This window comes from Geotrypetes seraphini, chromosome 12 (genome assembly GCF_902459505.1).
Source record: "Geotrypetes seraphini chromosome 12, aGeoSer1.1, whole genome shotgun sequence".
NCBI classification, from domain to species: Eukaryota; Metazoa; Chordata; class Amphibia; order Gymnophiona; family Dermophiidae; genus Geotrypetes; species Geotrypetes seraphini.
In genome coordinates this window covers 65,871,669-65,887,778 of record NC_047095.1, presented here as the reverse complement: position 1 = coordinate 65,887,778, position 16,110 = coordinate 65,871,669, and the positions used below count along the sequence as shown (strand labels likewise).

General features: G+C 42.6%; 1 protein-coding gene across 4 annotated transcripts in view; it reads left to right on the top strand.

The window, feature by feature from the left end:
* LOC117346558 (cytochrome P450 4B1-like) overlaps nucleotides 1-16,110 on the top strand; it is a 59,460-nt gene that overhangs the window by 31,112 nt on the left and 12,238 nt on the right. For all 4 annotated transcript variants that reach the window (XM_033916327.1, XM_033916326.1, XM_033916329.1 and 1 more), the window contains exons 4-8: nucleotides 6,250-6,377; nucleotides 9,003-9,127; nucleotides 11,385-11,536; nucleotides 13,060-13,166; nucleotides 13,493-13,683. In XM_033916327.1, coding sequence (XP_033772218.1) covers nucleotides 6,250-6,377; nucleotides 9,003-9,127; nucleotides 11,385-11,536; nucleotides 13,060-13,166; nucleotides 13,493-13,683 — 703 coding nt within the window. The remainder of the gene's footprint in view (nucleotides 1-6,249; nucleotides 6,378-9,002; nucleotides 9,128-11,384; nucleotides 11,537-13,059; nucleotides 13,167-13,492; nucleotides 13,684-16,110) is intronic.

The window sequence follows — 16,110 nt, the reverse complement described above, 5'->3', positions numbered from 1 at the left end:
TCTATTCCACCATTGCCTTGCGGTTCAAGGCGGATTACACAAGAGTTGTCAGAAGGTTACAAGAGTTGTAACATTACATGAGAATTGTCGTAAGCCTTACATAAGAATTGTCGAGAACTTAAGGAGTAACATGTTGGGTAATTAGAAACATTTTAGATTAGATATGGGTGGAGTGTGTGGTAGGTGGAGTTGGGAAGGAACTGGTGGTGTTAAACAGGTTTTATGTGTTTTTTGAAGAGTAGGGTTTTAGTTTCTTGTTTGAAGGTTTTGTAGTCTGTGGTCGTAGATAGCAGATTGGTGATTTGTCTGTCTAGTTTAGCTGCTTTGGTGGCCATTAGGCTGTCATAAAGTTTTTCCTCTTTTGACATTTTTGGTTGGTGAGTGTGTGAATAGTGCGTGGGTTCTCCTGTGCCTGCTTGAGGTGGATTGGCTTAGTCGGTTGTTCCAGTAGGTTGGGCTCTCTCCATTAATAGCTTTGTATAGTAGGCAGTAGAATTTGAAGTGTACTCTTGCTTGTATTGGGAGTCGTGGTATGCTTCTGTGATGTGATCATATTTTTTCAATGAGTAGATGAGTAGATTTATGTTTTATGTGATTTGACAGTTACGTGAATGGCTTAGGTGTAAGCGGGTTAAAAGCATTTTTAAATAAATAAATAATAGGCAATTATAGCAGTAAACTATTCAATTAACAATACAAGGTCCGGCATAGGATAGAACTTAAATTGTCAACACAATCCAGTGTAGGCATAGGTGTCGGCAAAGCTGGAACACGCAGGGCTCCGTTTTTAGCGCAAGCAGGAAATTACCGTTATGGTTCTAAAACTAACGCCGGCTCAATGCTGGCGTTAAGGTCTAGTGCGCGTGGTCTAGTGGCGTTAAGGTCTAGAGCGTTAAAGCCCTAACGCGGCTTAGTAAAAGGAGCCCATAGACAGAAAAGACCTCCGAAAGGAGATAGAAAAGAAGGGAATTGCAAAGCCTCTCTTAACTTTTCCAGATAGTTTTGCCCGTCTTCCTCTTTCTGCCATCTTTTGTAGCCTCCTTTCTCCTTACTTTCTCATCTACTACTTTTGAGAACCAATAGAGGAGTGACTGAATCAAAGTGAGATTTGCCATATATACTCAAATATAAATCAAAATCTTTTGAGCCAAAAAGTGGTCCAAAAATGGGGGGGGGGTTTGCTTTATATTGGAGTCTTCTCCCTCCACGGCTGCAGCAACTCCCCCCCTGAAAAGACAGACTTTAGCTGCTGCGATCAATGCATGCCCGCACCCTTCTCACACCCCCACCGGAATGCCAGCTAGTGCTCCCTCCTGCCCTAGCAAAAATAATACCCGTATCCATGCCCCATCCCCCACCAGAACATCAGCTACTGCTCCCTCCAAGGCCAGAGAAACACCCACACCCCTGTTTGTACACCACCGGAATGTCGGCTAGCGCTCCTTCCCTCACTAGCAAGCAAGGCTGTCATCCCCCAGGCCTACCGCTATCTCCTATAAAGACCAGATCATAGAAACATAGAAATAGACGGCAGATAAGGGCCCACGGCCCATCTAGTCTGCCCACCTTAATGTCCCTCCCCTACCTTTGCCCTGTGAATAGATCCCATGTGCCAATCCCATTTGGCCTTAAAATCAGGCACGCTGCTGGCCTCAATCACCTGTAGTGGAAGACTATTCCAGCGATCAACCACCCTTTCAGTGAAAAAGAATTTCCTGGTGTCACCTCGTAGTTTCCCGCCCCTGATTTTCAACGGATGCCCTCTTGTTGTTGTGGGACCCTTGAAAAAGAAGATATCTTCTTCCGCCTCGATGCGGCCCGTAAGATACTTGAACGTCTCGATCATGTCCCCCCTCTCTCTGCGCTCCTCGAGCGAGTATAGCTGCAATTTGTCAAGCCGTTTTTCGTATGGTAGATCCTTGAGTCCCGAGACCATCCGGGTGATCAATGCAGTGATTAGAAACTTCTTCAGACTGAGACAACCGAGAACAGTCAGGTCAGTCCAAACCCCAAACAACTTCAGGACAATCAATCAAGCCTCACCCAGACTACTGTAGCTGTCTATACAGTGGTATCACAGAAAAAGAAGCTCAAAACTACAGACACTTCAGAATATGGTTCATAGACAAATGCGCGTAGCCAGCAAAATGGAGAAAGCCACTCCACTCCTAAAAGAACTGCATTGGCTTCCAATTAAAAAAAGATGACCTGCATGACCCACAAATCTATATACGGCGAAAACTCCCACGGGCTCACCACAAACATCAAGGTCACGCCCTCTTTCCTCTACTCAAGATTAATGCAGAGGTTCAAGATTCCTTTCTCTTCCTCTCAAGTCCACCAAAAAAAGATGTTCGAGTCCACTTTCGAATTCCAAGCTCTACATCTCTGCGACCAATTGTCTCATACTTCTACTTCCGGAAGACACTTAAGACGTCTCTCTTTTCCTTATAAGGTAACTGTAGCCATCACATCTGTCACTACTGATCTCTCTCGCCTCATTCACCGTTCCTGCTGTAATGCTATACTAAGGGCTCCTTTTACTAAGGTGCGCTAGTGTTTTTAGCGCACGCAGCAGATTAGAATACGCTACGCGGCTACAACCAATGCCAGCTCAATGCTGGTGTTAGCGTCTAGCGCGCGGGGCATTGTAGCGGGGACTATTCCGCGTGTTAATGCCCTAATGCAGCTTAGTAAAAGGAGCCCTAAGTCTTTTGTTAACCACGTTGAATCCTTGTTGAAAAATTGTGGGATATAAGACCGGTATAGTAAAATCCGGAAAGTACAATCACATCAGCCCTCGCCTCCGGCAGGATCACTAGCTTTCTATTGCACTCTGGATTACCTATAAAGTTGTTCTTTTAATATTTAAAGCAGGGGTGTCCAACCTGCGGCCCAAGGGCCGCATGTGGCCCCGTGAAATATTTTGTGCGGCCCGGGTCGAGGGCGATGCAGTGTTTTCCTCTGCTGCCCCTGGGTGTTTACTCTCTTGTCGGCTCCCTCCTCTGTCTTGATGCAGCGTTTGCGCATTTGTGCAGCCCCAGAAACACTTTCTTCGGCCAATGCGGCCCAGGAAAGTTACAAGGTTGGACACCCCTGATTTAAAGTAATGCAGTTAAACGAACCTCCTTACCTCTCTCGAGTGTTAATCCCTGATATACCTTCAAGGGTTCTTCATTCTGCAACTCTAAGGGCTCCTTTTACACCGGATTAGCACGAAGTAGCCAAAAAATCTACCGCCTGCTCAAAAGGGCGATTTAGCGCGTTCTATTCCGCGGGTTATGGCCCTAGCGCGGCTTTGTAAAAGGAGCCCTAAATTTCTTGTCAGTCCCCTCTTTGGTTGCATGAGGCTTTGTCACTCTGTTTTTCATATATAGTAATAATAATAATAATAACAGTTTATTTATGTACCGCAAAGCCGTGAAGTTCTACGCAGTTTACATAATTTAAAATACAATAAAAGTTGAAGAAGATTAGAGAGTGAAGAACCAGCAGCTCAAAACCCTAAAAATCTAATAATTACATAGTATAAAATTTATACAAATTAACTACCTAAATACCTCAAAAATAAATGTGTTTTTAGATGTTTTCTAAATTCCCCATAAATTTTGGTAAAAAGGAGCAGTTGATCTAATGCCTCTTTTACAAAGCCATGATAGTGGCTGCGCTGCGCTGCGCTAACGGCCCCGAAGCTTCAGGGCCGTTGCCGCGCAGTTTTGTTAAAGAGACCATAAGTCTTTGCCCCATGCTTCTGCTTGATATGAAAGAAGATGATGATATTTTTTAAGTTTGCATCCTTTAACAGGCGGAAAAGCAAAAATCAGATGTGAGCTTCTTTTATGTCTATTGGTTGTAAAAGAGAAAAGTTCATTTATATATTTGGGAGTCAAACCAATAGAACCTTAAAACAAAAGCAACTGAATTTAAATTTCACGCATGCCTCCATGGCAACCAATGCAACACCCGATAAAAGGGTGTCACATGGTCGTATTTTTTTAATCCAAAGATCAAGCTGACCGCTGTATTTTGCAATTGTTGCATACTTTTCTGAGAAATTGCTGATTAAGCAATGTTGCAGTAGTCAAGTTGACTCAATGTAAGAGATTGCACCAGAACTCAAAATGATGAAACATCAAAATATGCCTTAATGGACCGGAGCTTCTCTCTTTGTACCATGGCTGGACCAGAATTTTCACTGTAAATGGCCACACACCCTGGAATTCCCTGCCCTTACATCATTGTTTGAAACATGTTCATGGTAGTTTTAAAAGGAGTTGAAGACTTTTCTATTTCATGATGCCTTTACTTATGTTTTATTGAAAATTTTATGTACCGCTTTAAATAAATTGTCAAAACGGTGTACAATGTTAAGACTATTAGAATCCTAGGGAAGACATCAAATAACAAGACTTTTCTGACTTACAAGATACAAATTGGATTAGGGGAGAAGTACAATTTATAATAGGAAAGAAGGAACGTAAAAGGTCAACACACTAGATCTTCGATCTAGCATCTACTTGTCATATGCATCTTTAAAAATGAAGGTCTTTAGGTTATTCTTGAATTTGTCCAATGAGATCTCTTCTCGAAGGTGAGAAGGAAGCGAATTCCATATTGTTGGTGCAGTAACCGAAAATTTTTTTCCTTGTGGTGTCATAGAATAAGTGCCGCGGGAATGGGACCACCAGTAGGTTCTGGTTACTGGATCTTAGTGTTCTGTTTAGCGCTTCAAGGTAATTATAATAATAATAGCTTTATTTATATCCCGTCATACCTTTCAGTTCAAGATGGTTTACAACAAGAGAGGCTGCAGGAATACCTCAAGAGCATGAAGTAGGAGGAAACAAACAGGCGTATCAAGTAATTATATATATCAGAAGACAGGAGTATGCAAGTAGATGTAGAGGAAATCGTTTTAGGAAGTTTAAACAAATTTATCAAATAAATGGGTTTTCAGTGATCTGTGGTCAGCTATGTTGTGTGGTTTGCCACTTGGTCTGTGGCTCACTTGCTTTTTCAAAACACAAAAGCAAAAATTCTACGACCAAAATATCAAATATAGAAGAAAAGTGGAATAAAAAAGATTAATTTATTAATTCAATTGTACTGATAGATAGTTAATGAAAGAAGGCAAACCTCAGACCCTACTGCAGTGTCTCATAACAGCCTATGGCTATTTGACCAATGCAATATAATGGTTTCAATCATTGGTCCGCCTCCTTCCTTTTGATAAAAATACAATCATTTGTTAAGTGTGACAATTAATATAATACTATGAAAAAAATTTAGTAGTAGTTTTTATAAATTAGTTAATATGATTGTCAAAAAATGAAAAAATACTGAAATTAACGGCTAAAGTGTCTGTGCAAAATGGCAATTCTATGCAATATAACAATTTAGACACATAAAACTGATTTCATAGAAAGTTCATAGAAAAACCACTTATCTTAGTGGCCACAATAACTGACTCTGACTGAACCGTTTTGTTGTTACTTCTTCAGAGAATCGGTTGAAAAAAGCCATGATACTGACTAACCCATGAAAGTGGCTTTCCAGAGAGCGAAAATGGCCTTCACTCACTCGCTTGCTTTTTCTCCATTTCCTGTTTATTCCCTATCCTGTTTTCAGTTTTCTTATTTTTTTCTATCATATCAAGCATTGTAATTCCTTTCTAAAATAGTATATTTATATATTGTAAAGCGTGCTTTTGGAACTACTGAGATCTCTTCCTCAAGCAACATGCAAAGAACTTTGGTAGTCCCAAAAAAACTGAAAAATGAGCAGTAGGTTGGGGTTTTCTTGCAATGAACTATCTTTTGTAAGCAGCAGACTCCCTAACTTTCCCTAAAAATTGATGCCTCGTAATGAAGCCCTCAGTAACAGAGCTGCAACCATCGTACCATTACAGTAATCCATGGCTCTAAAAGCAATGGGGGTGGGGGGGGGGGAAAGCTATTTCGTTTTGAACTAATTGCAGGTGACTAAGGGCTCCTTTTATCAAGGCGCGCTATGGGAGTTAGCCAGTCGGACATTTCATCACGTGCTAACCCCCGCGGCAAGCCTAAAAACTAATGCCTCGTGAATGGAGACGTTAGCGACCAGCGCGGCAGGCGGTTGAACGCGCAGTATTCCGCGCGTTAACCGCCTACCGCACCTCGATAAAAGGAGCCCTAAGTTGTAAACACATTCACCGTCTCGTGTTAACATAGAGTGATGTGGCCAGATGTTTGTTGCTCATGTTCCTGGCAGGGAAAGGACTATTGGTTCTCTCCGGCCAGAAGTGGTTCCAGCACCGCAGGCTACTGACTCCAGCTTTTCACTACGATGTCCTGAAGCCTTATGTGAAACTGATATCAGACTCCACCAAAGTCATGCTGGTGAGTAACATTAAAACAGGAGCTGCCTGCTCCTCACCTCCGCGTAATGCTTGCTCTCTTTTCTATTATGTTAGAATAAATTGAATTTCTAGAAATAGGATCTCTTAGGGCTCCTTTTACTAAGGTGCGCTAGCGTTTTTAGCGCACACAGGAAATTACCACGCGCTACGCGGAAAAACTAACGCCAGCTCAATGCTGGCGTTAAGGTCTAGCGTGTGTATCAATGCAGCGCACTATTATATAAAAACATAAGAATTGCCGCTGCTGGGTCAGACCAGTGGTCCATCGGGCCAAGCAGTCCGCTCACGCAGTGGCCCTCTGGTCTAAGACCAGCACCCTAACTGAGAGTAACCCTACCAGCGCCCATTCTTGTTCAGCAGGAACTTGTCTAACCTTGCCTTGAATCCCTGGAGGGTGTTTCCCCCTATAACAGCCTCCGGAAGAGTGTTCCAGTTTTCCACCACTCTCTGGGTGAAGAAGAACTTCCTTACGTTTGTACGGAATCTATCCCCTTTTAACTTTAGAGAGTGCCCTCTCGTTCTCCCTACCTTGGAGAGGGTGAACAATCTGTCTTTATCTACTTTGTCTTGAATCCCTGGAGGGTGTTTCCCCCTATAACAGACTCTGGAAGAGCGTTCCAGTTTTCCACCACTCTCTGGGTGAAGAAGAACTTCCTTACGTTTGTACGGAATCTATCCCCTTTTAACTTTAGAGAGTGACCTCTCGTTCTCTCTACCTTGGAGAGGGTGAACAACCTGTCCTTATCTATTCTATGTGTTAAAGCCCTAACGCAGCTTAGTAAAAGGAGTCCTTAGTATTCTGCCTCAGCCTAAACTCTTTAACTTGGTGTGGCTTAATACCAAAACCTCTCTCACAAGATGCCCTGTAAAAGGCTGTTGAACCTTCTGGCACAGTCCCAGCAGCTCTGAATCAAACTCCCTTCACAGAATAGATGCTGCTAAACTCTAATTACTCCGGAGCCCATCACCTCTTAACTTCATCCTATGCCCTCTCATTGCAGCGTTTCCTTTCAAATGAAAGAGACTCGACTTATGCGCATTTACATCACGTAGGTATTTAAATATCTCTATCATATCTCTCTTCTCCCGCCTTTCCTCCAAAGTATACAGATTGAGATCTTTAAGTCTGTCCCCATACGCCTTATGACGAAGACCACACACCATTTTAGTAGCTTTCCTCTGGACCAAATCCATGATGTTTATATCTTTTTGAAGGTACGGCCTCCAGACTTGTATACAATATTCTAACTGAGGTCTCACCAAAGTCTTATACAGGGGCATCAATACCTCAATTTTCCCACTGGCCATATCTCTCCCTATGCAGCCAAGCATCCTTCTAGCTTTCGCTGTCACCTTTTCAACCTGTTTGGCCAACTTAAGATCATCACAAACAATCACACCCAAGTCCCGCTCTTCTATCATGCACATAAGTTCTTCACCCCCTAAACTGTACCGTTCCCTCTGGTTTTTGCAGCCCAAATGCATGTCTTCGCATTAAATTTTAGCTGCCAAATTTCAGACCATTCTTCAAGCTTCGCCAGGTCTTTCTTCATGTTATTCACACCATCTGGCGTGTCTACTCTTTTGCTGATTTTGGTATCATCCGCAAAGAGGCAAATCTTACCCGACAGCCCTTCAGCAATATCGTTTATAAAAATGTTAAAAAGAACAGGCCCAAGAACAGTACCATGAGGCACATTACTGTTAACATCCCTTTCTTCAGCGCAATCTTCATTGATCAGTACTCTCTGTTGCCTTCCACTCGACCAGTTCTTGGCCCAGCCTGTCACTTTGGGACCCATCTAGAGGGCACTCAGTTTATTTATTAGACATCTATGTGGAACACTGTCAAAATACACCACATCTAGCGCACATCCTCTATCCAATTCTCTGGTCACCCGGTCAAAGAAATTGATCAGATTTGTCTGACGAGACCTACCTCTACTGAATCCATGTTGCCTCCGGTCCTGTAATCCACAGAATTCCAGAAACTTCACCATTCTGTGTTTGCTTACCACAGAAGTCAGACTTACCGGCCTGTAATCCCCTACTTCTTCCTTACTTCCACTTTTGTGGAGAGGGACCACATCCACCCTTCTCCAGTCCTCCAGTATCACTCCCGACTCTAAAGACTCATTGAAAAAGTCAGTCAGCAGAGCTACCAGAGCTTCCCTAAGTTCCTTCAGCTCCCTCGGATGTACATCATCTGGCCCCATCATTTTGTCTACCTTTATTTTAGCTAGCTCCTCACGAACACAACCCTCTGAAAATCGATCAAGGTCTACCACTCCTCCATCCCTATTGATGTTTGTCTTCTGCAGTCCCGCTTCCAGCGCTTCAGCCATGAACAAGGAACATAAGTATTTGTTAAGTAATTTGGCCTTTTCTTCATCAACTTCTACATATTTTCTTCTTCACCTTTGAGTTTCACAATGCCACTTTTACACTTCTTCCTGTCACTAATATATCTAAAAAATGTCTTTGTCTCCCCGTTTTACCGTTTCAGCTATTTTTTATTCCATTTGCATCTTTGCTTTCCTGCAGCCTCTCTTAACTTTTCCAGAACACCGACTAAGTGGGTCTTACCTTTCTGTCCTTGCTCTAGGATAAGTTGGAAAAGCTCATCACAGAGGACAAGCCAGTGGAACTTTTCCAGCACGTCAGCCTGATGACCCTAGACAGCATCATGAAATGTGCCTTCAGTTACACCAGTGACTGCCAACAAAACAGGTCTGTGTCTAATTGTTTTCATGCTCGAATATTACCATATTTTTCGCTCTATTAGACACACCTGACCATTAGACGCACCTACCTGTAGAGGAGGAAAAACCAAGAAAAAAAAATTCTGAACCAAATGGTGTACCCAGGGGTCTCAAAGTCCCTCCTTGAGGGCCGCAATCCAGTTGGGTTTTCAGGATTTCCCCAATGAATATGCATTGAAAGCAGTGCATGCATATAGATCTCATGCATATTTATTGGGGAAATCCTGAAAACCCGACTGGATTGCGACCCTCGAGGAGGGACATTGAGATCCCTGGTGTACCCTGTCCCCCCCTCTGGTGGTCTAGTGGGTAGGCCAGGACAGGGCAGGTCTAGTGGTAGGCTGGGACAGGTCAGGTCTAGTGGCAGGCCAGAACAGGGCACATGGCAGGCACTCAGGCAGGGTCTCCCCCCCCCCGGTACCTTTTTTTAATTCCCACATAATCAACCCATATCACATTCCCACAATCAGACAGCACCTCCAAACACCCACACTGCTCAACAGCCATCCTAATGGACTACTAAACAGAAAGTGACACCACTCGTTCTGCAGAAAGAAAGAAAAGTCACCAATACCGCCAGGTCCCAAAGCAGTGTCTAGCAAGGAAGGAGAAAATAGAAAAGCAGATAGTAACACTACTTCTGTTGTGGGCCCAAAACAGAAGCTCAATAGCCATATAACCATCCCACTGTTGATCTGGCTTAAATATACATTAGGCCAGGGGTAGGCAATTCTGGTCCTCGAGAGCCGGAGCCAGGTCAGGTTTTCAGGATATCCACAATAAATATGCATGAGATAGATTTGCATCTCAAGGAGGCAGTGCATGCAAATCCATCTTGTGCATATTCATTGTGGATATCCTGAAAACTTGACCTGGCACTGGCTCTCGAGGACCGGAATTGCCCTGCCCTAGGCCTATCAGTGTGGTATGAAACACAGCAATAGTTCACAGATATGGCATCTCTATCGAACTGGCGAAAGCAGTCTGCAAGCTCAGCCACACCACATACGCTCTCCCAAAATCAATTGTAGCCAGACATACAGCAAGCCAAAACATCCACAGCACTCAAGATTAACCAGTCCACTCAAAACACAACAGGTCTCTCTCCAGAATGTAAAAAGCAAAAGTCTGCGCTGAAGACAACCAGAGAAATTAAGGATACGCGAGGAACAGCATGAAAAGCCATGTAAAACAAAGGCACTCGCTAGCATTTGGAAGAAAAAAATAATCATTCCAGCTGGTGTCCAGAGATCGAGCAGGCTCTTTATGCAGGGTGTTCAGAAAATCCCGCACCGCTTTCAAAGGATCGCCAGCCAGATCCGTGAAAACTTTTAACACATAAAAGGTACAGCAGCTGAAAAGCCAGCGCATGTAAAGTTCAGAGCAGATCGGGGAGAACCTGTTTGGCTATTTCAGGACTACTCAGCTGCGCTCTTGAAAAAGCGCCCAGGTTCTCCCCGATCTGCTCTGAGCTTTACACGCGCCGAACAGGTTCTCTCTCAAAGCAGAGCGGTTCCTTGCGCATTTTGTATTGTTTAAACATAATTGTGCATTTTTATGATGACTGCTCTCGGCCGCTGCTTGTCTTCCATCTGCCTAAGGCCAACACTCCAACCATCCCATTCTTGTTAGCTTGGAGGTCACCCGTACGTGAGAATATGCCGCCTGCTTGTCCTGGGATAAAGCACAGTTCCGTACCGTAACAGGAGTTATCCAGGGGCAGCAGACAGATATTCTCACAACCCACCCACCTCCCTGGGTTGGCTTCTTAGCTGGCTTATCTTAACTGAGGGACCTTGCGCCCTACGTCGGGCGGGAAGGCACTCGCGCAAGCGCAGTGCGGGCTATCGCGAACTTTCTAAAGACTTAAAGTGGCGATGCACTTTTAAAGTTGTCCGTACCGGGGCTCCATCGTTGACGTCACCCATACGTGAGAATAGCTGCCTGCTGTCCCTGGATAACACCTGTTACGGTAAGTAACTGTGCTTGAAGGTAGACTGTGGAAAGCCACTGCTTGTCTCTAGAGATAAGTAGCATTGAATCTTGCTACTTTTTGGGACTCTACCAAGTACTTGGGACCTGGATAGGCCACTGTTAGAAAGGGGATACTGAGCTAGATGGACCTTTAGTCTGACCCATTAGGGCAACTCTTGCATTGAGCTGGAATGAAGACAGCTTCTTTTGTGGTCTCTAATGAGAACGTTGACATTGCTTCTCGTTTGCAGTGACGACTCGTACATCCGAACTGTATATGACCTGTCCTACTTGGTAAGCTTCAGAGTCCGTTGCTTCCCTTATCACAGTGACCTCATTTACTATCTCAGCCCCCACGGATTCCGCTTCCGACAGGCCTGCAGACTGGCTCATCAACATACAGGTATCCCGGTGTCTAATTTAGTGCTCTCCTAGTCAGAAACTATAGAAACAGAACAACCAGATTAAAAAGTTGCCACAGTGGCTTGCATGAGTGTTTGTGAAAAGCCAGGCTCATTTGCACTAATGATAAGTTGCAAAATTCTAGAACATTGAGATCACAGGATCAACATCTATTGACCATTCCCTCGTTAAAAATCATTAATACAAGACGTCTCACTATTTTTTCGGTGACAGCCCCTCAGTCCTGGAATGATCTCCCAATATATATAAGAGAAGAAAAGAACATCGAAAAATTTAAGATTAAGCTCAAAAGTTTCCTTTTTAACGATGCTTTTAGTGAATAATGATCTTTTATTATTTTTATCTATCTTTTTTATTGTCTTTTCCCCCCCCCCTATGTTTTTACCTTTGTATTTTGAATTTAATATAGAATGTAACCATTAATGAATTTTCCTATTGTTTCGATATAATAAGTAACAACTTAATTTTTTTTTTTTTTTTTTTTAAATTGTGTTTGTCTTTTGTAATATTGTCCATTTATATAATATTTTACCTATGTTTATAATTATTAGTATTATCTTGTACATCGCCTTGAATGTAGAGTAGGCGATTAATCAAATTATTTAATAAACTTGGAAACTTGGATTTTCAGTTACTGATGGCAGTTTCGTCACAATCTGAATCTTAAGATAAGACACGCTGGCTGTTGGAAAGGTTGAGGTGATTGCTTTTCATTGAAATGTATGTTTTGGGGATCATTTTTTTACAGCTGCTCCACTGCCTATAGCAACACGTGTTACCATAATCATGTCACCAAATATTATGAGATGATTTCGATACTGAATGTCAAGCTTAATGTAGGGAGCTTCTAATGTAGCCAAGCTCTCTGAAGCACAAAGGCTTATGAAAAGAGAGCCTAACGGGCTATCACTGGTCCTGCTGCGGTAAAATAAACCAGCGGAGAATTGCCGCGTTAGTTCTTGCCGCCTAGCGCGCGGTGTAGCATGCGGTAATATCCTGCGTGCGCTAAAAACGCTAACGTACCTTAGTAAAAGGAGCCCTAAGTCTGAATGTTTCGGTATTTTTTGGTAGTTGAATATTAAGACACCTTTTTGGGAATTTTGCCTACCCCTGATGTTTTTCAGACATTTTCATGCTTTAATGTAGGGGCTCCTTAACGTTTTTTAAGCCTTTTGTGTAAGCCCGGTTTTCTAGTTGGAGAGATTTTTTCCCCCCCCCCTCTGTGGGTTTTCTCTCCGCTGGTTTATTTTACCGCAGCAGGACCAGTGATAGCCCGTTAGGCTCTCTTTTCTTAAGCCTTTGTGCTTCAAAGAGCTTTATCCTCTTTTTGAGGTCCTTTATTCTTAAGTATGTCAAGCTTGGCTACGTTATAAGCTCCCTACATTAAGTTTGACACTCGGATATTTATTTTGTATTACCAGTTTGTGCGAGTGTCTCTTGCTCTCATTTTGTGTACTTGTAATTGATATGTCATGATCAAATATTGTATCTTTTATAACAAAGAGAAAGTTATAAAGCAGCGGAAAGAGTCTCTTAAGGATGAAAAAGAGCTTGGAAAATTCCAGAAAAAGAGACACTTGGATTTTCTGGATATCCTTCTTTGTGCCAAGGTAGATACCTGAATGAATTTTATTTGCATCTTGCTTTTATGTATGTATAATAATAATAATAGCAGTTCATATACCGCAGGACCGTGAAGTTCTATGCGGTTTACAATGATTAAAAAAATGTTAGAGATTGAACAGTACTAACAGAGTTAGTTAGTTGGTATTTATGTTGGTATCTGTTTTATTATGTATGTTTTACAGATGTGTGCATATAATGGCAGATGTGCAGACTTAATTTTTAAATACATTTTTGCAGAATATCAAATCTTATTAGCAACCATGTATTTTTCAGCTGCTCTGCTTATAATGCACTCTTCATAACTATTCAGGATGAGAATGGAGAAGGACTCTCAGATGAGGACCTCCGTGCTGAGGTGGACACCTTCATGTTTGAAGGTCACGATACCACAGCCAGCGGCATTTCGTGGATCTTGTACTGCATGGCCAAGTACCCGGAGCACCAGGAAAAATGCAGGCAGGAAGTCCAAGAGACTCTGGGAGACCGCGACACAGTAGAATGGTGAGAGATTAAAATACAAAAATCACAAAACACAGCTTCTCATTATTAGTGGAGGAATTTTCAACCAACGAGGGTAGAATATACAACAAAGACCTCAGCACAAAGGCGACCAACATAGCAATTCCTTGTATTAATGGCAGCCTTAAAAAAACAACTAAATTGTAGGTTCCTACATCAATAAAAGTCAATTTCAAAATTAGAATGAATGGATCATTAATGAGATTAAGGTTAATTAGGTGGTAGGCGCTTAACATCATGTAGGCATAGTTAGGGGCAGATCAGGGGCTGCCAGGCGTTGTTAGGCGCCTCAGTGTAGGCGAGGTAAACCCTGGCCTACATTAGAGATGCTTACAATGTAGGCGCAATTCTGGTAGTGCTACGCCTAATGCTTGATTGACACGACTAGTTACCTACAAATGTAGGTGTCGTTAACAGAATCTGGCCCCTAAGGCAGGGGTGTCCCACCTCAGCCCTCGCCAGGTTGGGTTTTTTAGGATTTACTCAATGAATATGCATGAGATCTATATGCTTAGAATGGAAGCAGTGCATGCAAATAGATCGCATGCAAATTCATTGCCCGCATTTACTGTCTTATACCTAATATCTTCAAACATCAACTCAATTATTTCTCATCTTTCACATAACTCTGTGGCGTCCTTCCTCCCGTTATCCCACTCTTTTGGAATCCCTCAAACCCACACTCCACCAAGACCCTCCCAAAAACTGAAACTATCATTCCCCTCTGCAAAAGGTATATCCCACGCAGGAAAACTAGGAACATCCCTCCCCTTTAGAACCACGGAACTCTGGAACAACCTCTCCTCCCCACTCAGAAACTCAAGCTCCTTCCAATCCTTCCGCAAACCCTTGAAAACTTGGCTCTTTTCAAAAATCTAATCACCTCCCGTTCTCTAGTATCCTGTCCCTCTCTATCTTCTTAGTCCCTCTCCTATATATCCTTTCATTCTAGTTCCTTTCCTCTTAACTCCGTAAACTGTGCCGAGCTCTGCGCTTGCGGAGATGGCGCGGTACACAAACCTAAGGTTTAGTTTAGTTTACAATGCAAAGACCATGTTTACTCACTTTTAAAGCTATAGAATACAAAACTCCAGCCTTTATATATAGACTTTTGATACCTTATACCACCTCTAGATCTCTTAGATCTCAAGACCAACACCTATTAGCAATTCCATCACTAAAAGTTATTAACACAAGACGTAGCACAATCTTTTCAATAACAGCCCCTCAAACCTGGAACAACCTCCCACTATACCTAAGACAAGAAAAAAACCTGTCAAAATTTAAGTCTGAACTAAAAAGTTTTCTATTTATAGATGCTTTTAACGATTAAATCCTTCATATTCTTAATTTAATTATTAGGCCAAATGTCTTCGTTTCCCCTTCCTAATGTTTTTCCCCTGAATTTAATGTTTTTAATAGCGATTGTAACCATTAAATAATTTTCCTTTTGTTTCATTATAGTTTGTAGAAATTCCCTCTAAAATGTATTGTAATCTGTATACATTAGTTTATTATTTTTTTAATTTAATTATTGTATGTACATTACCAAAAACTTTTATTTACTTGTACATCGCCTTGAATTTTGAATAGGTGATAAATCAAAATATTTAATAAACTTGGAAACCAGTGTTAGTCACCTTCCCCTCCCCCTTTTCTTTTTTTCAGAGGCTTCAGGTAATGGGCAAGAACTTTGAACACTATTCACGGCACCCCGCATAACGCAACTGAGAAGGAGATTTTTCAGATAGCACGAAGGGCTCCTTTTACTAAAGTGCGCTAGCGTTTTTAGCGCACGCTAAACCCGCGCCACGCTTCTAGAACTAACGCCAGCTCAATGCTGGCGTCAAGGTCTAGCGCGCGGGGCAATTCAGCGCGCGCTATTCCGCGCGTTAAAGCCCTAACGCACCTTAGTAAAAGGAGCCCTAAGTGTACGTAGGCCTGGCACAGTTTTGAAAGGGTCCCCTCTTGTCTTGCTAACCCCCCTCACATAATAAAATGCTAAATATCAATAATCACCTTACAATAACTTTATTAGAATTGCCTTCATAGCATGTGCTAGCACATACATTTTACGAAGGCACGTTAGGGCTTTAACGCGCGGAATAGCGCACGCTGAAATGTACACGCTAGCCGCTACTGCCTCCTTTTGAGCAGGCGGTAGATTTTCGGCTAGTGCGCGCTAATCCGGTGTATGCGTTAAGACCGCGAGCCCTTAAAGTTGAATGTTGTATTACAAAATTTTAACCATACACACAACCTTTCCCACAATCACATGTTAAGAACATAAGAACATAAGAAGTTGCCCCCGCTGAGTCAGACCAGAGGTCCATCTTGCTCAGCGGTCCGCTCCCGCGGCGGCCCATCAGGCCTAGTGCCTGAACAGTGATCCCTGATTAATTTACTTCT